A 20,131-nucleotide genomic window follows, 5' to 3' on the forward strand; every position below is an offset into this window, starting at 1 on the left:
TCAATCGGACAGCAAAGCACTGCAGGCAGAATTTTGGTGTCTACCTCCACAGTGAAATGGAGCCTGACTGGAGGCAAACGGATGCATTTTGAGCAGATCCTTTTCCATTCAGAAAGCATTAGGGCAAAACTGATCCGTTTTGGACCGCGTGTGAGAGCCCTGAACGGATTGTGTGAAAGCAGCCTTACATAGACACACATAATCAAGAAAAGAAATCTCCCTGCATCTCTTTAGCGTTAAAATGCTGCAAACTTCATGTTTGTGACTTTTAAACACCACTTGCAAAAAATGCTTTCACAAATGGCGTTTCTGCGGCGCCCTTGCCACTTTCTGACAAGAGGGTGCGATAAGGGTGGGGAGAGGGTTGGAATCAGCAGGTCCACCACATTTATCTTCATTTGTGCCTGTTTTAAGGAGCAAAAGGCCACCGAAATTTCATTCTGGCACACGGACAGCCACAGTATGAGCCTAATTTACGACGATGCCTGTGGCTCACCATAAATTAGTCGCATTCTCCAGCAGCACATGAGATTTCGAAACCAGTGTAAAACACCGGTCTTTGATAAATCTCCTCCAAAGACTAATTACTTTATTTGTTTTTTTACTTATCAGGTAGTGCTGTGCAGGAAAACGAACTGTCAAAGCATTAGATACAGCGAAACAGGGAAGTAAAGTAAACGCAATAAGATTGAGATGGCAGTTGAACACGAAAAACAAAAAAGAGCAGGTAGTCAAATCATCGGTGTTGCTAATTAAACAAATGCAAAACTTTGGTTAATAACCAACCTGAGCAACATTGAGTGTTGTGGAGACCTTCTCTTGTTTGGCTTCCACAGTTCGGAAACTGAAAGCTCGTTCTAGCACACTCTGGTCAATGCCCGTCAGCTCACAGATTTCTTTCAACTCTATAGGTTATTAATAAGAAAATATAGACAGTTCTAGAACAAGAGATTTACACAAAGTACTTATTTCTGAAGAAACATACAGACTACCGCCTGTGGTATATCTTAACCAAACCAAAACAGGGCATGTATAACTATGAAAAAACAGCACTCTAAAAGGAAAAAGTTTGATTGCACAATTCAAAATGCTACTACTAGAATTCAGACTCAAGTTAAGCCAAAAACCAGGGTAAATGCCTTGCACCACATTTATTGTGCGTTTTAGTCCTGACCAGATAAGGGACGTGGCTTACAGGAAAAAGAAGTGTGGTTTAGAGGAAAGCCATGCTACATTGCGCCAACATTTTGGGGGTAAAACGCTGGTCTGAAGTATGCCTACCAAAAGGTGACATAACAGACCGATGTATCTAAAGATGCAGCAAACCTCTCATACACCATGAACCACTGTGATCCATCTACTCTAGAAATAAACTGTCTAAACTGAGGACAATTCATCCACCATTATGTTACAGAAACAGATGGCCAACACTGGGAATGTTCACTGACTACATGTCCTCAGCCACGTGACCACAGTATTGCACATAGCTTAGGCCATATCCATTCACAGAGGGTATAGAAAATGGCCATTTTGGGATATGATATATTGATGCAAAGTGAATAATTTCTAATAGGAAGAAATGTTCCCACTTAAGCAGTGTTGTAAATTTGGGTTAATATTAGTTTCATCCAGACAAGAGAATATCTGACTGCTTTTCATATGCTACAGTAGTGTACCTGGAGGCGATGACCACATCTAGAACTTATCTGTGTTTTTGAAATGCCTAATCTTCACATATCTGGCTTTGAAGCCTGTTCTGGTCTTATAATAATTGATCCTTATTTAAAGGGGTGATTTAAATTCTAAAAGACCCCTCCACCCCCAATATCCATGCCCCTCATATACAGTAGATATAAAAAGTCTACACACCCCTGTTAAAATGTCAGGTTTCTGTGCTGTAAACTGGTGCCTTAGTTAATTAGGAATTAATTAGGAACAGCTCCAAATACCAGTCAATACTGGCGCAAAACCTTCAGGCTTCTGCTAGAAAGCTGAACATGAAGAGGAACTTTATCTTTCAGCATGACAACGACCCAAAGCATACATCCAAATCAACAGAGGAATGGCTTCACCAGAAGATTAGAGTTTTGGAATGGCCCAGCCAGAGCCCAGACCTGAATCCGATTGAAAATCTGTGGGGTGATCTGAAGAGATCTGTGCACAGGAGATGCCCTCGCAATCTGACAGATTTGGAGTGTTTTTGCAAAGAAGAGTGGGCAAATCTTGCCAAGTGAAAATGTGCCATGCTGATAGACTCATACCCAAAAAGACTGAGTGCTGTAATAAAATCAAAAGGTGCTTCAACAAAGTATTACGTTAAGGGTGTGCACACGTATGCAACCATAATATTTTATTTTTATATTTTTTTCTTCCCTCTACCTAAAAGATTTCAGTTTGTTTTTCAATTGAGTTGTACAGTTTATAGGTCACATTAAAAAGGTGGAAAAAGTTCTGAAATGATTTATCTTGGTCTCATTTTTTTACATCACAGAAACCTGACATTTTAACAGGGGTGTGTAGACTTTTTATATCCACTGTACATTATACTGCACACCGCCGCTGCATCTCCCAGTCGTGCCGATCAAAATAGCCAGCGACAGGGTGCAGTGAGGGCCGTGCAGGGATCCAGAGCAAAGCGGGTGCCCTGGGGAGCAGGTAAATATAATGTATACGAGGGGGGCACTGGAGGGAGGAGGGCAGGGGGATCTTTTAGAATTTGGATAACCCTGTTGTGTACCTCAAAACTTATTCTTACATCAAAGTTTCCCAATGAAAAGGGTTTCCTAATTTTAGGGATCCTTTCATATTAAAGGCTCTATACCCGATTGTAAACTGGCCCCTAACATGTAACTAAAAATGCTGTTATGGAAATGCATTGTACACTCAGACTGTATAAAATTAGATCTTTTTTACTCCTTTAAGTTGTCAAATGTGATCATCTCAACACTTATTGAGTTGCAGACTAATTTGTGCTCACAAATTTTCAAAAGGGTTAACATTTTTATTTGTAAGGTGAGGCCCTTGAAATGAAAGAAAAGGTGCTCCAAGACAAAGCCATCTACCAGCGGGCACCATTCCTTTTCCATGTGATAATTTCAGCTTCCACATAAAAAAAAATTAAAAAAGGAGTTGTATGCCTTCTACGTGATCAGGATAAATTGCTTGAAGTGCTGAATTGTACACATTATCAACCTGTGTAAAGTCCCCTTCAGATATGTAGTACAACCCCAGCTTGATTTAACAGTCCAGGAACCAAATTGCAGTAACAGCATGTGGTGCGTCTTTTGTGGTCAATTAAAATGAGACATGTTGAGGCTTTACATCACATTCTTTTGTGTGGTCATCATGTAGTCATTTAGAAAAGACTATGTCCATATACAGTTGTGTTCAAAATAATAAATGCATTGGGAACATTACACATTCTATTCCAAATCAAAACATGAAGAAAAATATATCAGATTGCATTGTTCCTCTAAAAAAAAAAAAAAAAAAAAAAAAAAAAAATTAAGAAAAGTTAATATTAGACTGTTATAAAATAGCAGTGTTTGTATTCTTCTTTACAAACTCAAACATTCAATATATAAACTGAAAAATGTTTGAAGATTTTGCTTTCGTTTGAATCACTTAACTAATATTTAGTTGTGTCACCACTGTTTGTGAGAACTGCTGTACCTGTGTTGCATGGAGTCAACAGACTTCTGGCACCTGTGAACAGGTATTCCAGCCCAGGATGATTGGACTACATTCCACAGTTCTTCTATATTTCTTGGTTTTGCCTCAGAAACTGCATTTTTGATGTCACCCCACAAGTTTTCTATTGGATTAAGATATTGGACTGGGCTGACCACTGCATAATGTCAATCTTGTTGGTCTGGAACCAAGATGTTGCACGTTTACTGGTGTGTTTGGGGTCGTTGTCTTGTTGGAACACCCATTTCAAGGACATTTCCTCTTCAGCATAAGGCAGCATGACCTCTAAGTATTCTGATGTATTCAAACTGATCCATGATCCCTGGTATGTGATAAATAGGCCCAACACCTTAGTATGAGAAACATCCCCATATCATGATGCTTGCGCCACCATGCTTCACTGTCTTCACAGTGTACTGTGGCTTGAATTCAGTGTTTGGAAGTGGGGGGGGGTTGTCGTCTGACAAACTGTCTCCGGCCACTAGACCCAAAAAGAACAATCTTACTTTCATCAGTCCACAAAATGTTGCGCCATTTCTCTTTAGGCCAGTCAATGCGCTCTTTGACAGATTTTAACCTCTTCAGCACATGTCTTTTTTTTCAACAGTGGGACTTTGCGGGGGGCTTCTTGCAGACAGCTTGGCTTCACATAGGAGTCTTCTAATTGTAACAGTACTCACAGGTAACTATAGACCTTCTTTGATCTTCCTGGAGCTGATTGTTGGCTGAGTCCTTGCCATTTTGGCTATTCTTCTATCCATTCAAATGGTAGTTTTTTGCTTACTTCCACGTCTTTCAGGTTTTGGTTGCCATTTTAAAGTATTTGCAATCATTTTAGCTGAGCAGCCCATCATTTTCTGCAATTCTTTATACATTTTCCCCTCTCCAATCAACTTTTTCATCAAGGTACACTGTTCTTCTGAACAATTGCTGAAATGACCAATTTTCCTCAGAATTTCAGAGTAACTGTAACCAGTATGTACAACATTTGCTGCCTTCCTTTCTTAAAAAAGGGCAATAATTGTCAACGTTTTTTCGAGGAATGAATGACCTGACTAATTGAACTCCACACTGCTATTATTTTGAACATGCCCCTTTCAATAAGTGATTCAATTACACAGAATCAGCAGCATGCATGTCATGACTGTTGGGTCTGTTGGATTTCTATTACTCTACTACACCTGCTAGTAAATTATTTGCCATCTAGAAATAAAATTTCTACCAAAAACACTGATTGATCAGGTTTGTGATGTCTGACTGCTATTATTTTGAACACAACTGTATTCTTATTCCCTGGATCTAGTAATGTCAGAGACAAAAAAGGCATTAACACCCTTCAAAGCCCTACAAACACAAGGCCTTCTTGTTCTGAGGGATTCTTACCAGCGCCTCTTTTAGGCTACAATTTGATCTCCAGGAAATCCAGCCCTTAAGCAATCATTTTCAATTACTGGATTCACAAAGCCCTCCTGTTTACAGATCACATTACCTTGGTTTAGGCCATTAGCGGTCTAATTATAGTAAAGCGCAGACAGCACCCTTACCGTTTTTGTCTTTAATTTTGCTTTCATCCTGACCATTAACACGAGATTCTGGTTTGAACTCAATGTTCCCCAATTTTAGCACTGCAGCTATAACTTCTAAAACAGACTGTGTTTCGTGCTCCATAAAGCCTACAATCTGCATCGCATTCTGTGAAAGGATCATAATCATTTTAAACAAATGGCAATAATTCAGTGAACAAACATCCTACAATATAAAAATCTTATTTTTAACTTCTCACATACTGTACGTGGTTAAGTCGTCAAAGAAGAAATTCCGCACATGTGTCTGATCCTATGCTCTTTAATGGAAAGGATTTACAATTAACAGACAATTAAGGGAAATGTGTTGCCTATAATTTTGTTTTCTGTAAATTAAAACCTGATAGATTGGGGAAAAATGTGTCACTATTTTATTTATTGTTTTGTATGCAAGATTTGGGCCATTAATACAATAGCTTGGAGAGGACTCTGACTTCTATGGCATGCTTAGAGACTTGTGAAGTTAAAAAAAAATATACATATTTTTTTTTTTTTTTTATGGATCATGACATGGAAATAAAAAATAAAATAAAAAAATTCTTAAAAAAAGTGTTTAAACTTAAAAAAAAATTGATTTGCATAAATCTAAATTTTCTGATTACACATACCCTTTAAGCAATGGCTAACTGATGACAGTAACATTGTGGAAAAGACGAAGACAATAGAGGGAGACCGTTTTTTCATTGGTACTTAATAAATGTTGTTAACCACGCCAGCGCTGCACTCCTAGTCCTTATATGCTCCTTGCACTTTGGGTGTCTAACGCATGTACTGTGGGTTGTAAGCAGGTTAGGATCACATGTACAATGTACGGCACAATGTACAAAAAGCATATAAAGGACTGGGAATGCAGCGCTTGTCCAGTAAGCAAAAAGTTGTTACTGTAATCAAGGGGGGGGGGGGGGGGGCGCATCGGATAACCCCTTTAAAATGCATGTGCTTGTTTCACAGGGTTTTAACAGCCTACCATGAAATTGCAGAGCAGAGCAGGTTACATTTAAAAGAAGCACCATAACTAAATAGCATAATCTCTCAGTTACTCTATACACCAATCACTCTTTTTTTGGATCATTTTCATATGCTGTCAATTTGTTATGAATTGAAAATGCCAACAGCATAGCTGTTGATTGTAAGTTTCTGAGAAACTTCTTGTAAAGTTACAACCTATATGGCTGCACTTCAGTTGTAACTGAATGGCCATGGCAAAACAGCATAGGCACAGCCATACTGATTGCCCCCCACAATAAAAACGAAAAAAAAAACAAAAAAAAAAACACACTTCTCAAACAACCTTGAAAGCGCTACATTTCAAATCTTACCCTAACAGTTCTGAAGTTAGATGCATCATCCACTCCATTCACTTTTGCAGAATCTAAGCTGAGATAGTTGTATTTGCTGAAGTCCCGTTCCAGTTTTAATTTGGCTAATAAAATGAAAATATTACAAAACTCAGCACTTGATAGAACAGGATAAACTGTATCATGGGATAGGTCTGAACACCATTCTACAGTGGTTCATGTGTTAACAGTGAATACATGTCTAAAAGTAAAATAAGAGCCCAGAAGAGTGCCGGAGACCACCAAAGCCCAGAAGAGTGCGGGAGACCACAAAAGCCCAGAAGAGTGCCGGAGACCACAAAAGCCCAGAAGAGTGCCGGAGACCACAAAAGCCCAGAAGAGTGCCGGAGACCACAAAAGCCCAGAAGAGTGCGGGAGACCACAAAAGCCCAGAAGAGTGCGGGAGACCACAAAAGCCCAGAAGAGTGCGGGAGACCACAAAAGCCCAGAAGAGTGCGGGAGACCACAAAAGCCATACTACTTGCTTAAAGGCACATTCTTCATTGTCAAATTTATACTTACTTAGTAGATCCTCTGAAGCACCAGACAACAACTGATAGAAGATGTGAAAATTTCTTTCACCCCTTGGCTGTCTAACAACCCTGGACTTTTCCAGGAGATCTAGAAAGAAGACACAAAACAATACGGACATTAAGAAAAATATAAAATAATCTGACATATCACTCTACAAATGTCCATACCCAGACTAAAATTGATCAAAACTGATGGTTTGAACCAAAAGGATCAATGATCAAGTGAAATAAAAAAAACACATCAAATGTTTAACATTTTCATCCTATACTTGCTAATCCACAAATGATCTTTTCTTGGAAGAACATTCTCAGAACATTTTAGAAACATTGTTCAATTCCTAGGTGTGAGCGATTAGAAAGTTCACTTTGCATATTGTTGGCAGCATCTCCCCTATTTACAGGGGGCAATGTGTAGCTGACCAAACATTTTTAAGCACAATGCAACAAACAAGGGTTTTCTCTTTTGTTGGCTGATTGGTGAATTGTCTAGAAGGGTTGATGATAGGCCAAACACAATGTTGATTCTCAATCATTGACACATTTAATAGGCCCTTAAAGGTAAGCCTACCAAGAAGAAAAAAATAAAATTTTTAAAAAGGCCTTTAACTATAGATGATGGCTTAAAATCACCATACAAAATCAATATCTACATCCTATCTGGCTTAAATAGTGGCTAGTGTGTGTGTAAATGTGTGAAAGAAAGTCTACCACCTAACAATAACGCTGCTGCAACTACACTGCCAGATGAGCAGCTTCTACCCTCACCTACCTTCTTCGTCCCCATTCCCTAGTGGATTATAAGCCCTTGTGGACAGTCCTGTCTTGTGGTCCTGTCTCCATCAGTATCATTCTAACTATTTTTTATACTTCAGCCTCGCGTACAAGACTATGTATTTTACAGTCTACACATACAGATACCATATTGTTTTTTAGCGGCCCCGTTGATTTCAATAGGTCGTGTTCCACATTTCTCAGCCAAGTATAGGACATGTTCTATCATTTTGCAGAATGGACATACGGATGCGGAAAGCATACAGATCACCCATGTGCTTTCTGCATCAATATGTCCACTCGGCAAAAATATAGGATATGTCCGCATAATGCAGACCACAGACCCATTGAAGTAATTTGATCTGCCCAAAAAAAAAAAGTATGCGGACGGCACATGGACTGCATTTGTCTTTTGCAGAACTGTAATTTTCAGACCACAAATCAAATATGTTTGTGTACATGAGACCTTATTGTACCAATTACTGCATTTCACATGTACAGCACCCTGGAATAAATAACCAATACTGGACAGTAATATGAATCCACATCACTGATCTATAACACATATGAGCAATATAAAAAAGGGACAAGTCTCAAAATCAAGTTTTAAGCCTGTAACTTCAAGCAATATTATCTCAGAATTAAAGATGAAAAACTGGAATTCACATTCTTATTTAAGACGTTCGATTGCCACATCTGCAATCATTTTGGTTTTATTTAACCCCTTCCCGACCGCAATCTGTATATATATGTGATAGCTGCACATACCCCGTGCAGCTACCACGTATATAAACGTTCTGGCAGCTCTTTAATCCAAGCGCTGCAAAGCTTGTACCCCCCTGATGAGCCACCGCCATCAGAGTGTCAGCTCTATGCTGACACTCTGCTGTAAGTTCTGTAACTCCATAGATGCCGCGTCAGCGGCATCCATGGGGTAAATAGAGGGAGGGGGCTCCCTCTCTCCACCATCGGGGCTGCTGCGCTGCGATGGCAGCCCCGATGGTTGCCATGGCAACCGGATGCTTTGCAAAAGCGTCCGCTGTTGCCACCTACAGGGCATCTGAATGTATTACACTTTGCAATGCAAGATCCAAGAGGGACTTGATAAAAAAAATAAAAAAAAGTGAAAAAATAAAAAGTAAAAATAAAAAGGTAAAATTAAAAAAATAAATGGCCTTTTCCTATAAAAAATAAATAAATAAAAAAACTACAGATATTAATTATCACCGCGTCCGTAACGACCGTCTCTATAAAGATATCACATGATAGACCCCGTCCGATAAACACCATAAAAAAATAAAATAAAAACTGTAAAAAAAAAAGCCATTTTTGTCACCTTACATCACAAAAAGTGCAACAGCAAGCGATCAAAAAGGCGTATGACCCCCAAAATAGTACCAAACAGTCACCTCGTCCCGCAAAAAATGATACCCTATTTAAGACAATCGCCCAAAAAATAAAAAAAAAGCTATGGCTCTCAGACTATGGAGACACTAAAACATCATTTTTTGGTTTCAGAAATGCTATTATTGTGTAAAACTTAAATAAGAAAAAGTATACATATTAGGTATTGCCACATCCGTAACGATCTTCTCTATAAAACTATCATATGACCCAACTCCTCAGATGAACGCTGTAAAAATAAATAAATGAAAACTGTTCTAAAACAGCCAATTTTTGGGTCACCTTGCCCCATAAAGTGTAATAATGAATGATCAAAAAATCCTATGCACCCAAAAATGGTACCAATAAAAACTTCAACACTTTCTGCAAAAAACGAGCCCCTGCACAAGACGATCGGCAGAAAAATAAAAAACATATGGCGTTCAGAAATCCAATCCAGCACAATCTGCCTTCCAAAAACCGTATGGCATTCCTTTCCTTCTGCGCCCTGTCGTGTGCCCGTACAGCAGTTTATGACCACATGTGGGGTGTTTACATAAACCGCGGAATTAGGGTAATAAATATTGAGTTTTGTTTGGCTGTTAACCCTCAATGTGTTAAAGAAAAAAAAATTATAAAATGGAAAATCTGCCAAAAAAGTGACATTTAGAAATTTCATCTCCATTTTCCTTTAATTCTTGTGGAATGCCTAAAGGGTTAACAAAGTTTGTAAAATCAGTTTTGAGTAACTTGAGGGGTGTAGTTTCTACAATGGGGTCATTTATGGGGGTTTCCACTATGTAAGCCCCACAAAGTGACTTCAGACCTGAACTGGTCCTTAAAAAGTGGGTTTTGGAAATTTTCAAAAAAATTGTAAGAATTGCTTCTAAACTTCTAAGCCTTCTAACATCCTAAAAAAATAAAATTACATTTCCAAAATGATGCCAACATAAAGTAGACATATGGGGAATGTTAAGTAATAAATATTTTATTAGGTATGACTGTTTTAGAAGCAGAGAAATTGAAACTTGGAAAATTGTGAATTTTTCAAAATTTTTGGAAAATTTGGGATTTTTTCATAAATAAAAGGTGAAATATATTGACTCAAATATATGACTATCATGAAGTACAATGTGTCACGAGAAAACAATCTCAGAATGGCGTGGATAAGTAAAAGTGTTTACTTACTGACCTGGACACTGGGGCATCAATGGCCCTTGGTCATGAAAGGGTTAATCAGGGACACTCTACGACCAATATTGACATGAGTAAACTTCATTTTCACTGGACACCTTTATATTCATTGTCCTATGTATACTCTGCCCATGTAAAGATTGATTGTTACATTCAAGAGCTCTGATAAAAAGGTACATACACTTCTGCAAGAGTTAACATTTTCAAAGGAGCAGATCACAAAGGATTAGGGGCATGTGAAAGCAATAAATTATATGATTAACAAACAGCTCCTGACATTTAGTGTAGAAATGTTCCAGCTTGTTCCATAACAATGAAAGGACTTCTACAACACAAGACTAACTGTCTTAAGTCCGTGAAAGAACAGGACAAATAATTCATCAGATAAAAAAAATATATAAATTATAAAGCATTAGTAACGGTCTGGAGATGTAAAGGTCATATTAAATGGGCAGACACCAGGTCAAAAACTAACACCAAGTGGTGCAAAATGCAAAGGGGACAAAATTATTATTACAATCGTTCCTTCCCATTTACTTAGCATATTGTCGGGGGCACACCCCCTGTATACACAGGGCATTACTCTGCTGATAAACAAGAATTTTGGGCATCGCAAATATGGATTTTTTGTGAACACTGGTTCGCCCAGTGCCATCACTCCTTCTCACACAGATGCCTGCTCGAGTCTTGCTGCCAAGTCTAAGTTAAAACAAATTAGTGAACAGTGTGGGGGATTAGCTCTCTTTCGGGGGTCATTCTCACATATCTTCGCCAGGCACCAAGCTTAAGGTCCAAATACTGTGCTTTATTGCAGCACATCCACGTAAACAAACAATTACACAAAATAATAAACACTCGCCCGGCTGGGCTCTAACTAAACATAACCTAGTCCCTGACTTAACTACAGGTTACAGTTCATACCTTCCCCAGCCTCCAGGCTGTACAAGTACGAGTCCCTTTGGGGGATTAGGATCCAGCCGTCTTCCCAACTCTGACCTAGTGACCTAGTACCACAGGCGACACTGTGTCTCCCAAAGTCCAGGCTATCACCTAGCTTCATGACCACTCAGCCAGCCCGGCTGAGACCACTCTTATAGAACCTCCAGTAGGACTCTGTTGCACAAAGAAACTCCCTCTGACTGACAGGCTGGGCTCTTATCCCAGAGTGATTGTGGCACGTGGTGCTGCCTCCGAATTGATGACAGACGTGGAAGACATGGAAACTCCTGCCATGAATTTCTCCTAGCAGCCATGAGGCCTGTCACTTGACTACACAACAGGTAGAAATATTCTTTGCTCAAGAACAATTTTCTGTTCCTCCTGTTACTAATTGTTCTTCTTGCCACTACTATTCCATAAAGAACATTCTGGTCATCAATAATCACAGATTGTGCAAAGACATGGGGAGGATTTTAGTGATGGAACACTTGCATTGTCCTTGATGGGACATTTTCTGCTGACTAGTCACACACAATGACTAACTATGATGAATTTGTCCAGAAACAATTTATATATTATATATATTTTCAAGTTCAAATCTTAGTAAAATTATAAAAATCAATCATGTTACCAATATTTAGTCAACTTTAGCACAGTTGTCACAGTATTATGTCTAGTGGTGCACAATGTGTTGAGGTCACTGAAGTTATTTCTAGGTTAGTCTCAAGCACCACAAAGGACATCCACACCTTCCAATGTACCTCAAAGACCTAACTACAGTTGTTTATAAAAAGATCAAAAGTGCAGTATTTCCTATAAGACATCAAACGGTCTAAAAGCGGGATCTGCAGATGTATTCCCTTCTACTGTATTAGAGAAGAAATTGTCTGATTTTCCTCTACTCCTGAAGGGAAACCGTGTGCTTCTGGTTTTGACCTTGTTCCATCAGTAAACTGTTCCCAGCTTCTGAAGATAGCTGTGCTGACGGGTGCCTGGATCTGACCGTGAAGCTAACGCAGTCAGTCATGTGAGTGGTAAACAGGAAAATTCAGCTGACTAAGTATGAATTGTCTGGCTAGATAAAGGCCAGGCTGTCCGGAGACATTTTACAAGATTATTCCCATTTGCAGATCAAAAGAGGCATAGCTGTGCATAATGTGCAATAACGATATTACATCTGGACAGTTAGGTCATGTACATTTTATAATGTGTTAGAACGGAACAAGTCAAATAGCTAGATTTTATACATCATGTACACTTTATACTAATTTCCTGCCGTCTCAACTTACACTGAAGCCATGTATTTAACCCACATCAATTATCTAGCCACACACTATACTGTATGCAGACCAGTCGCAAATGTGTAATCCTTCATGGCACAAACAAATGCTATAAACCGTCAGACATGCAGTACGAAGTCACTGAAGACATATTGGGTAGGCTCTAACAAAAGGCATACTGAAATAGGCTCCCTGTATCGTTATTAGGCTTCATCAACACAGTGGGTAGGAAAAATATCAGTGACTATTCAGTTCAATAGTTTATAAAAATATAAAATAAAAAAGTACCTAAAAAGCCAAAAGATGCTGCAAAACTGAAATGCATATACTTTAAAGAGGTACCATACAAACAGGATGAAAACTCAACTTTCACCATTTACATCCAATTATAAATAATCATAGAAAATCATTTAGTTCAGAAGGTGGGGTGGAATATGAAATACGATGAGCCATGATGACAGAACGAATTCCCTGTGTGTGCCCATCTGCTTTTTTGTAACTGCAGGATCTTGGCATGTTGAGTGCCAAAGGGTGCTTATGTACCAGATCATCTGTCCGATTGCTACAGTTAAGTGGACTATCCTGAAATGAAGCTAAAATGCAAATACAAAAAACATTTCATTTTGTTCCTGGACCAGACAAATATATATTAGTGCTTATTTGGCATCAAATCAATACACAACCGCCATCCTCTAATGGTACTTTCACACTAGCGTTTTTGTTTTCCCATATTGAGTTCCATCCTAGGGGCTCTATACCGGAAAACAACTGATCAGTTTTATCCTAATGCATTCTGAATGGAGAGAATTCCGTTCAGGATGCATTAGTTCAGTCCCTCTTCCTTTTTTTGGACGGAGAAAATACCGCAGCATGCTGCAGTATTCTCTCCGGCCAAAAAGACTGAACACTTGCCGGAATCAGTTTGCGTCCGGATTGCCGAATCCAGCAGGCAGTTCCGGCGACGGAACTACCTGCCAGAATCCTCTGCCCCAAGAGTGAAAGTACCCTAAGGCTACTTTCACACTAGCGTTCGATTGGATCCGTTCTGAAGGGATCCGCTCATATTAATGCAGACGGTGGCTCCGTTCAGAACGGATCCGTCTGCATTATAACTTAGAAAAAAATTCTGAAAGTAGCCTGAGCGGATCCGTTCAGACTTTACATTGAAAGTCAATGGGGGACGGATCCGCTTGAAGATTGAGCTATATGGTGTCATCTTCAAGCGGATCCGTCCCTATTGACTTCCATTATAAGTCGGAACGGATCCGCTCGCCTCCGCACGGCCAGGCGGACACCCGAACGCTGCTTGCAGCGTTCAGGTGTCCGCTCGCGGAGCGGAGGCTGAGCGCTGGCAGACGGATGCATTCTCAGTGAATCCGCCTCCACTGAGAATGCATTAGGGCCAGACGGCTGCGTTCAGGGCCGCTTGTGAGCCCTTTCAAACGGAGCTCACGAGCGGACACCTGAACGCAGGTGTGAAAGGAGCCTAACCTGGGAATTTGCTGGGCAGGTAAACACCACATTAGTACCTTCTGAATATTAAAATCAGCAGTCAAAACAAGTGTTTTTTTTTGTTTTAGGAAATTCCATTTTGAAAACCACAAAACATTAACACAGAATATTCTCTTCCTTCATACAGGCATGTTCCCTTACAAAACCACAGCTTCTTGGGCCTGGAGCAAGAGAACGCATGCCATATGCCACTCCACATGATGGTACAGTACAGGATCAGCGTATTATAATGCCAAACACTTGTCATGGCGCTTCCACACTGGCCACTTCCAAGTCCTGTAGAACATACGACTAACATTCTCTTAAGTCTTAAACATGATGCATACCAGAGGCGTAGCTATAGGGGTCCCAACGGTCCCGGGCCACACCTTTCCCTGATAGGCTATAAGCATTCCTGAAGCCCATCAGTACCGCCTGAGCCAGGCAGTGTATAGCTCTAATTTTTTTTATTTGGCACTATGCTGTTAGGCCATCATGGAGAGGTTTGCACTATGTGGGATTCTAATGGGGGGGGGGGGGGGGGGGGGTGCTATGGGAACATTGGCTCTACTGGGTGCACTAAGAGGGAGCATTTTCTGTACTGGCACACATTATAAATTATAAATGGGGTATATTTTGCACTGGCATGGATAATGAGGGGGCATTTTTTTGTATTAATGCACATTTTAAGAGGGGGCATTTTTGGTACTGGCACACATGGGGGGGATTTTTCTACTGGCACACATTATAAGGATAATTCTTACTACTGGGGGACTATGGGGAACATGACTACTAGTATGAGCACTATGGGGGCATTACTTCTTATAGGCCACTACTATTATTTATACACTATTTGGGGGACATTATATTTATACTAGGTGTCAGAGACACTTATTTTTAGGGCACTGTGTGCCAATAATTATTGAAGGGGTCCCTATTTGAGTGGTACTAGTATTTTTAGGGGGGAAACATTTCTGCAGTAGTGTTGGGAGCAAAATGGGCACAGTATTGAGGGTGATAGGATGGGGTGTTCAGAAGGTTGGGAGGATTATGAAAATGTAGGAAACAAAGATAAACTCTGCAGAGACAAGAGACGGCTGAAAGAAACCATCAAGGGGGTCTGGTCTGAAAGGGGAAGATTAGGAAAGAGAATGTATACATCAAAGGAGATGTAAGAGGTATGTAATTCAGTATTACCCTGGGTATTTATCAAACTGGTGTAAAGAGGAACTCGCTTAGTTGCCTATAGCAACAAATCAGATTCCACCTTTCATTTTCACAGCCCTTTTGTATTGGTTGCTACTGGTTTCCAAGTATTTCTTTAAACAGTAGGGCTGGAGAGAAGGGGTTAGGTTGAGAATTTGGCATGGGGGGCTGGGGGGTGCAGTATCAATTTTTGCCTCAGGCAGCAGAGAGGATAGTTGTGCCTCTTGCCACAAAGCACTTCAGAAAGGGGGGTACAAGCTGCACCCTTACACCAGGGCCCATGAGCCTTTAGCTACACCACTGACACACGAAGCCTCACTTATGTTTCCTTATATATCAGTATTCGTACTTACAGTTGCTTATAACACCACCAAGTGGGTCTCCCTTGAAATCAAATTCAATATCCATGTATTTGCCCTAAGAAAAAACATTATACAACACATTAAAAATAAACCCATTTCAGTGTAACACAAGTGCACATTCTTGTCATGATGTTTCCCTGATCTGTGAGACAATTTCTAGGTGTTTATGGATAAATCCGGCTGCTTTATATTACATTTCACCAAAGTCTATGTGGTGCTTGCAAATGCATTGCCCTTACAATTGTATGATTTGTACAAGACAGGGATGCACAACTTTTTGTGATCCAGAGGGCTACATTCCACTAAAACTTAACCACTTCATTACCGGAGTGTTTATCCACCTTCTTAACCAGGCCAGTTTTTCAGTTGTAGCAATGGGCCTATCTAACGGCAAATAACAGATTCATTTCTGAGCCAGCCTACATGTATATGATATTATTTTCCTCGGGACACCTTAGACCTTTCTTTTGTGCCATTAGAGGATGGAAATAATATTAAAAAATAAAAAAATTATATATATATTTAAGGAAAAACGGAAAATTATGAAAAAAAATTAAATTTTTCCTCTCTTATCAATTTTATTTTCTAACTATTACAAAAGGTTTCAAAACAAAACATTTCTAAAACCATTTCTGTATGCTTGTACCCTGAAAATGGACGCCATTTATGCAATTCCCGCCACAAGACTTCAAAAGACTGGAGCGCATTTTGGTGGCCTATTTTTTTATTGAGGATTCTAGAGTATCGTACTGCCAGAAAGAATCTTGTATAGTGCCAAAAAGCTACAAGCCCCTTCAAAGTGACTTTTTAATGTTAGTTATCCTCGGGAAATGTGGAAATTTTAAGTTTTATTTTTCTTTAACATTATTTTTATTCATTTTTTTTACTTTTTACTTTTTTTTAAAGTGAATTAACCCCTTTCTGCCAGTGTCAAGGCAGGATGAGGTTTATTTCCAGCGTGCATTTCTTTTTAACGCCAGCAGGTGGCACACCTACATAAGAAAAAGCGCTCCCTGACTGCTTTCAGCTTCTTTAATATAATACACACTTGTAGCAGAGTGCTACAAGCCTGTATTACAACCACACCGCCCCTGCAGGTCACGGCACACCTCCCTGTGACCGCAGCTGTGTAAGGACAGCACGGTCACATAGATCTATGGCAGCCTGGCCCGCCGGTAGATCACGATGTAACCTGCCGCTTTTATACGTCGGATTACAGATAAGAGCCTCCCGCCGCGGCGTAGAAAGTCGTGTGGCGGTAGCTAAGTGGTTAAAGGAGAACTTTAGGTAAACACGGTTATAGTACCAGAGTCAAAGCATGACACACATTCATAGAGCACCAAAGTCCTGCATTAGACATAACAGTATCAATTAAGGTGCTCCTTTAAGTTGTTAAGATAGAGCAATGATCCATGATCCAGACAGCAGTGCCAGGCCGTCTCCTCAAACAGCCCTAATGCCGAGAACAACTACATCTTTCTGTATCATTGGGACTCTGAGAAGCACATCTGTGGCCTAAGGGTCTGGCCACATGGTTAGGCTTCTTTATGCAGTTTTGGAAGCAAAAACCAAGAGTAAATTCAAAAAGTCCTATTTATACTTTCTCCCAGTTCATGATTCACTCCTGATTTAAGCTTCCAAAACTGCATGCAGAGTGTGGTTGTAGCCTTATGGTTGCTGGAATGCACTCCTTTTATAATAAAAAATAAATAAAAATAAAGTGTTTGGATGTTCACAATATCACGTTCACTCATTTATAAAGTTAATTTATCAGCTCTCATCTCCGAACCAAAATCGCCCCCATTTCTTATACTTCATAAGGAAAAGAGCAAGTCAGGTCTCTGCCTAGCAACAGTAAGCAGGAATAAACCAGGCCAGGTGCCACACCAAGCCTCATGCATGGTTGAGGAGACCACTGGCCTACATACTGAGACCATACCAACACCCTTCCAGCAGACAGAGTGTAAAATGCTTTAGAATCAGCCCGAGCACTCTTTTTGTGGTCTGAAAACTACAGGGTTGTTCTGGAAATAAATGTTCCCCGGCATATGGGTTGTATTGTTGAGAAGTAGGAACCCAACACTTCCTGCAGCTGAAACCACTGTTCAGTGCAGCAGAGTGCATGTATCCTAAGTTGTCACACAGATCTCATGATGGTTTTCCAAAGATGTCAAATACATAGAAAATAGGAGGATTTGGCCTCATGCACACGACCGTTGTGTGTTTTGAAGTCCGCAAAACACAGATGATGTCCGTGTGCGTTCCGTAATTTGCGGAACGGCACGGACAGCCATTCATATAACTGCCTATTTTTGTCTGCAAAACAGACAAGAATAGGACATGTTATATTTTTTTTTTTTGAGAACCACGGAATGGAGCAATGGATGCAGACAGCACATGGAGGGCTGACCACAGCCTCATTGAAGTAAATGGGTCCACATCCAAGCGGCAAAATCTGCGGATTGGATGCGGACCAAAACAATGGTATTTGGCAGCACTAAAAAGACGGTTTTCAGCTGATGATTCTGCTACTGATCTGCCACTGATTCTTCTGCAGCTGATTTGGCCATGTGTACGTGCAGTACCCCAGTGGAGAGGGGTATCTACAGTTATTTGGTAATGAACTGTAATGTTATGTTATACATTGCTTTGTATTGTGACACACCCAATAAGCAGGAGACTATGCTGGCCAGGCACTCTATGGAGCTTAGGGTGTGGGCTGGCCCTTCTCCCTGGTTGCAGAAGATTCAAGTTTTTCTAGGATTAGGCTGTGTGAGGATGGGCCTGGAGGAAGCAGGAACAAACAGTATGTGCGGCTCTTCTCAGGCATTCAGCTTCAGTGTGTGTGGGTCCTCCACTACCGTCAGAATTTGCATGGCTAAAGCCTCATGCAGACATCCCGCTTAGCCTGCTTAGTGCAGGAGCGCACAGTGTCACAGTAGAGTAATACACTGGCATGATCTATACGAGTATATTGTATATACTGTACAGCAGCGGTGGCACGAAGTGCAAGGCGTCATAGCGATGCCGTGCGCTCCTGCACCAAGCAGTATGCCAGTCCAGTATCCCACGGACGTCTGCATGAGGTTTAAAGCATTAGTCAGCAAGGTAACCATCATAGCGTTACAGACTTTGCTGCTGCATCAGGGAAGACAGGTTAAGATGCCTATTGGACCCCAGATTTGTGGATTCAGGGACTACAACGTCTTAGTCAGGAAGGTGATCAACGTACAGCATCCTCGAACCCTGCTGCAGTGGAGAGATAGCGAGTTGGTGCGATTTGGCTTGTGGCATTGTTGAAACCACACACGCTGTGCGAATTGTGAACATTGTGACAGATTGTGGTTACTACCCAGAGATCAAAGTACTGTAAGCAAGAGAAAAAGTAATCAGAGGGCCATTGCTGCAAATTACCTTCTTAGCTGATGCTTGGACATCTGGGTGAAATTTGCACTGTATACAGATAATTACTGTGCACCAAAGAGGAGTTGTAGTATATCCAGCAAAGAAACTTGTTAAGTTTCATCTGGTTTCATCTCCTAAAACCACATGGTGGCCAATGCATCATGTTAAACCCACACAGGCATTTAAGATTAAGGCGCACCCCGCACCCCCCCCCCCCCCCCCCCCCCCAACTACCATCAGACAGGAGCCCTAGCTACAGGGAGTGCCTTAAGGGTGGGCCCTCCTTCACCGCCACGACCCCAGTGAGCGATGGCCTGAGAGAGTACCATGACATATAAGGGCTACTACCACTCCCAACCTCTGCTATGGCTACTCAGGGGCTTGAAGCAAACACAGCAGCATAATAGTCGCTTAGAAAAATTCCACACACTTTTTTTCTTGACTGGGTTACATCTTCCAGCAGCTAATTGGTGAAAATAATTTACCCATCTGAAATGAAGGCTGGCTCTAAAGTCCAATCAACTATACATATAATATGGCACTATGGTAAAGAATATTTCTGTCCAATGAAAACCTTAATTTTATATATTAACTCTAACTCAAAATGAAGTACTGGTATGTCAATTGCATTAAGGGAATGTAAGGATGGGGATCACAGCAGACACCTGGCCACACTGACTGGGATCGGAGATGATGCAGATTCTGGTAATTTAACCCTTCAGACGCCATGGTCAATAATGATTCTGGCATTTAAGCAGTTAGAGGGAGAGATTTTTTGAAGACAAGACCAGGAGTATATTCAGAAGGCAGGAGAGGTACAATCTTTCCTTTATACTTTCTCTGCCTTTATGATCCACGTATATTTTTGGCTTCAAAAACTGCATAAAAAAACTTCAAGTGGTTGTAATCCGACACATCTGGAATGGGGCTAATTGTTCACAGTGATGTATAAGTAAA

The 20,131-nt window shown here is 40.5% G+C and overlaps 1 protein-coding gene across 4 annotated transcripts in view; it reads right to left on the reverse strand.

Moving 5' to 3' along the window:
• Positions 1–20,131, reverse strand: part of MYO1B (myosin IB) — a 222,487-nt gene that overhangs the window by 97,658 nt on the left and 104,698 nt on the right. For all 4 annotated transcript variants that reach the window (XM_044302812.1, XM_044302811.1, XM_044302809.1 and 1 more), the window contains exons 7-11: positions 15,761–15,824; positions 7,133–7,231; positions 6,593–6,696; positions 5,235–5,382; positions 787–905 (exon numbers count right to left, since the gene is read on the reverse strand). In XM_044302812.1, the coding sequence (XP_044158747.1) occupies positions 787–905; positions 5,235–5,382; positions 6,593–6,696; positions 7,133–7,231; positions 15,761–15,824 (534 nt within the window). The remainder of the gene's footprint in view (positions 1–786; positions 906–5,234; positions 5,383–6,592; positions 6,697–7,132; positions 7,232–15,760; positions 15,825–20,131) is intronic.

The sequence above is a fragment of the Bufo gargarizans genome, chromosome 8 (assembly GCF_014858855.1).
Source record: "Bufo gargarizans isolate SCDJY-AF-19 chromosome 8, ASM1485885v1, whole genome shotgun sequence".
In the NCBI taxonomy this organism is placed as follows: Eukaryota; Metazoa; Chordata; class Amphibia; order Anura; family Bufonidae; genus Bufo; species Bufo gargarizans.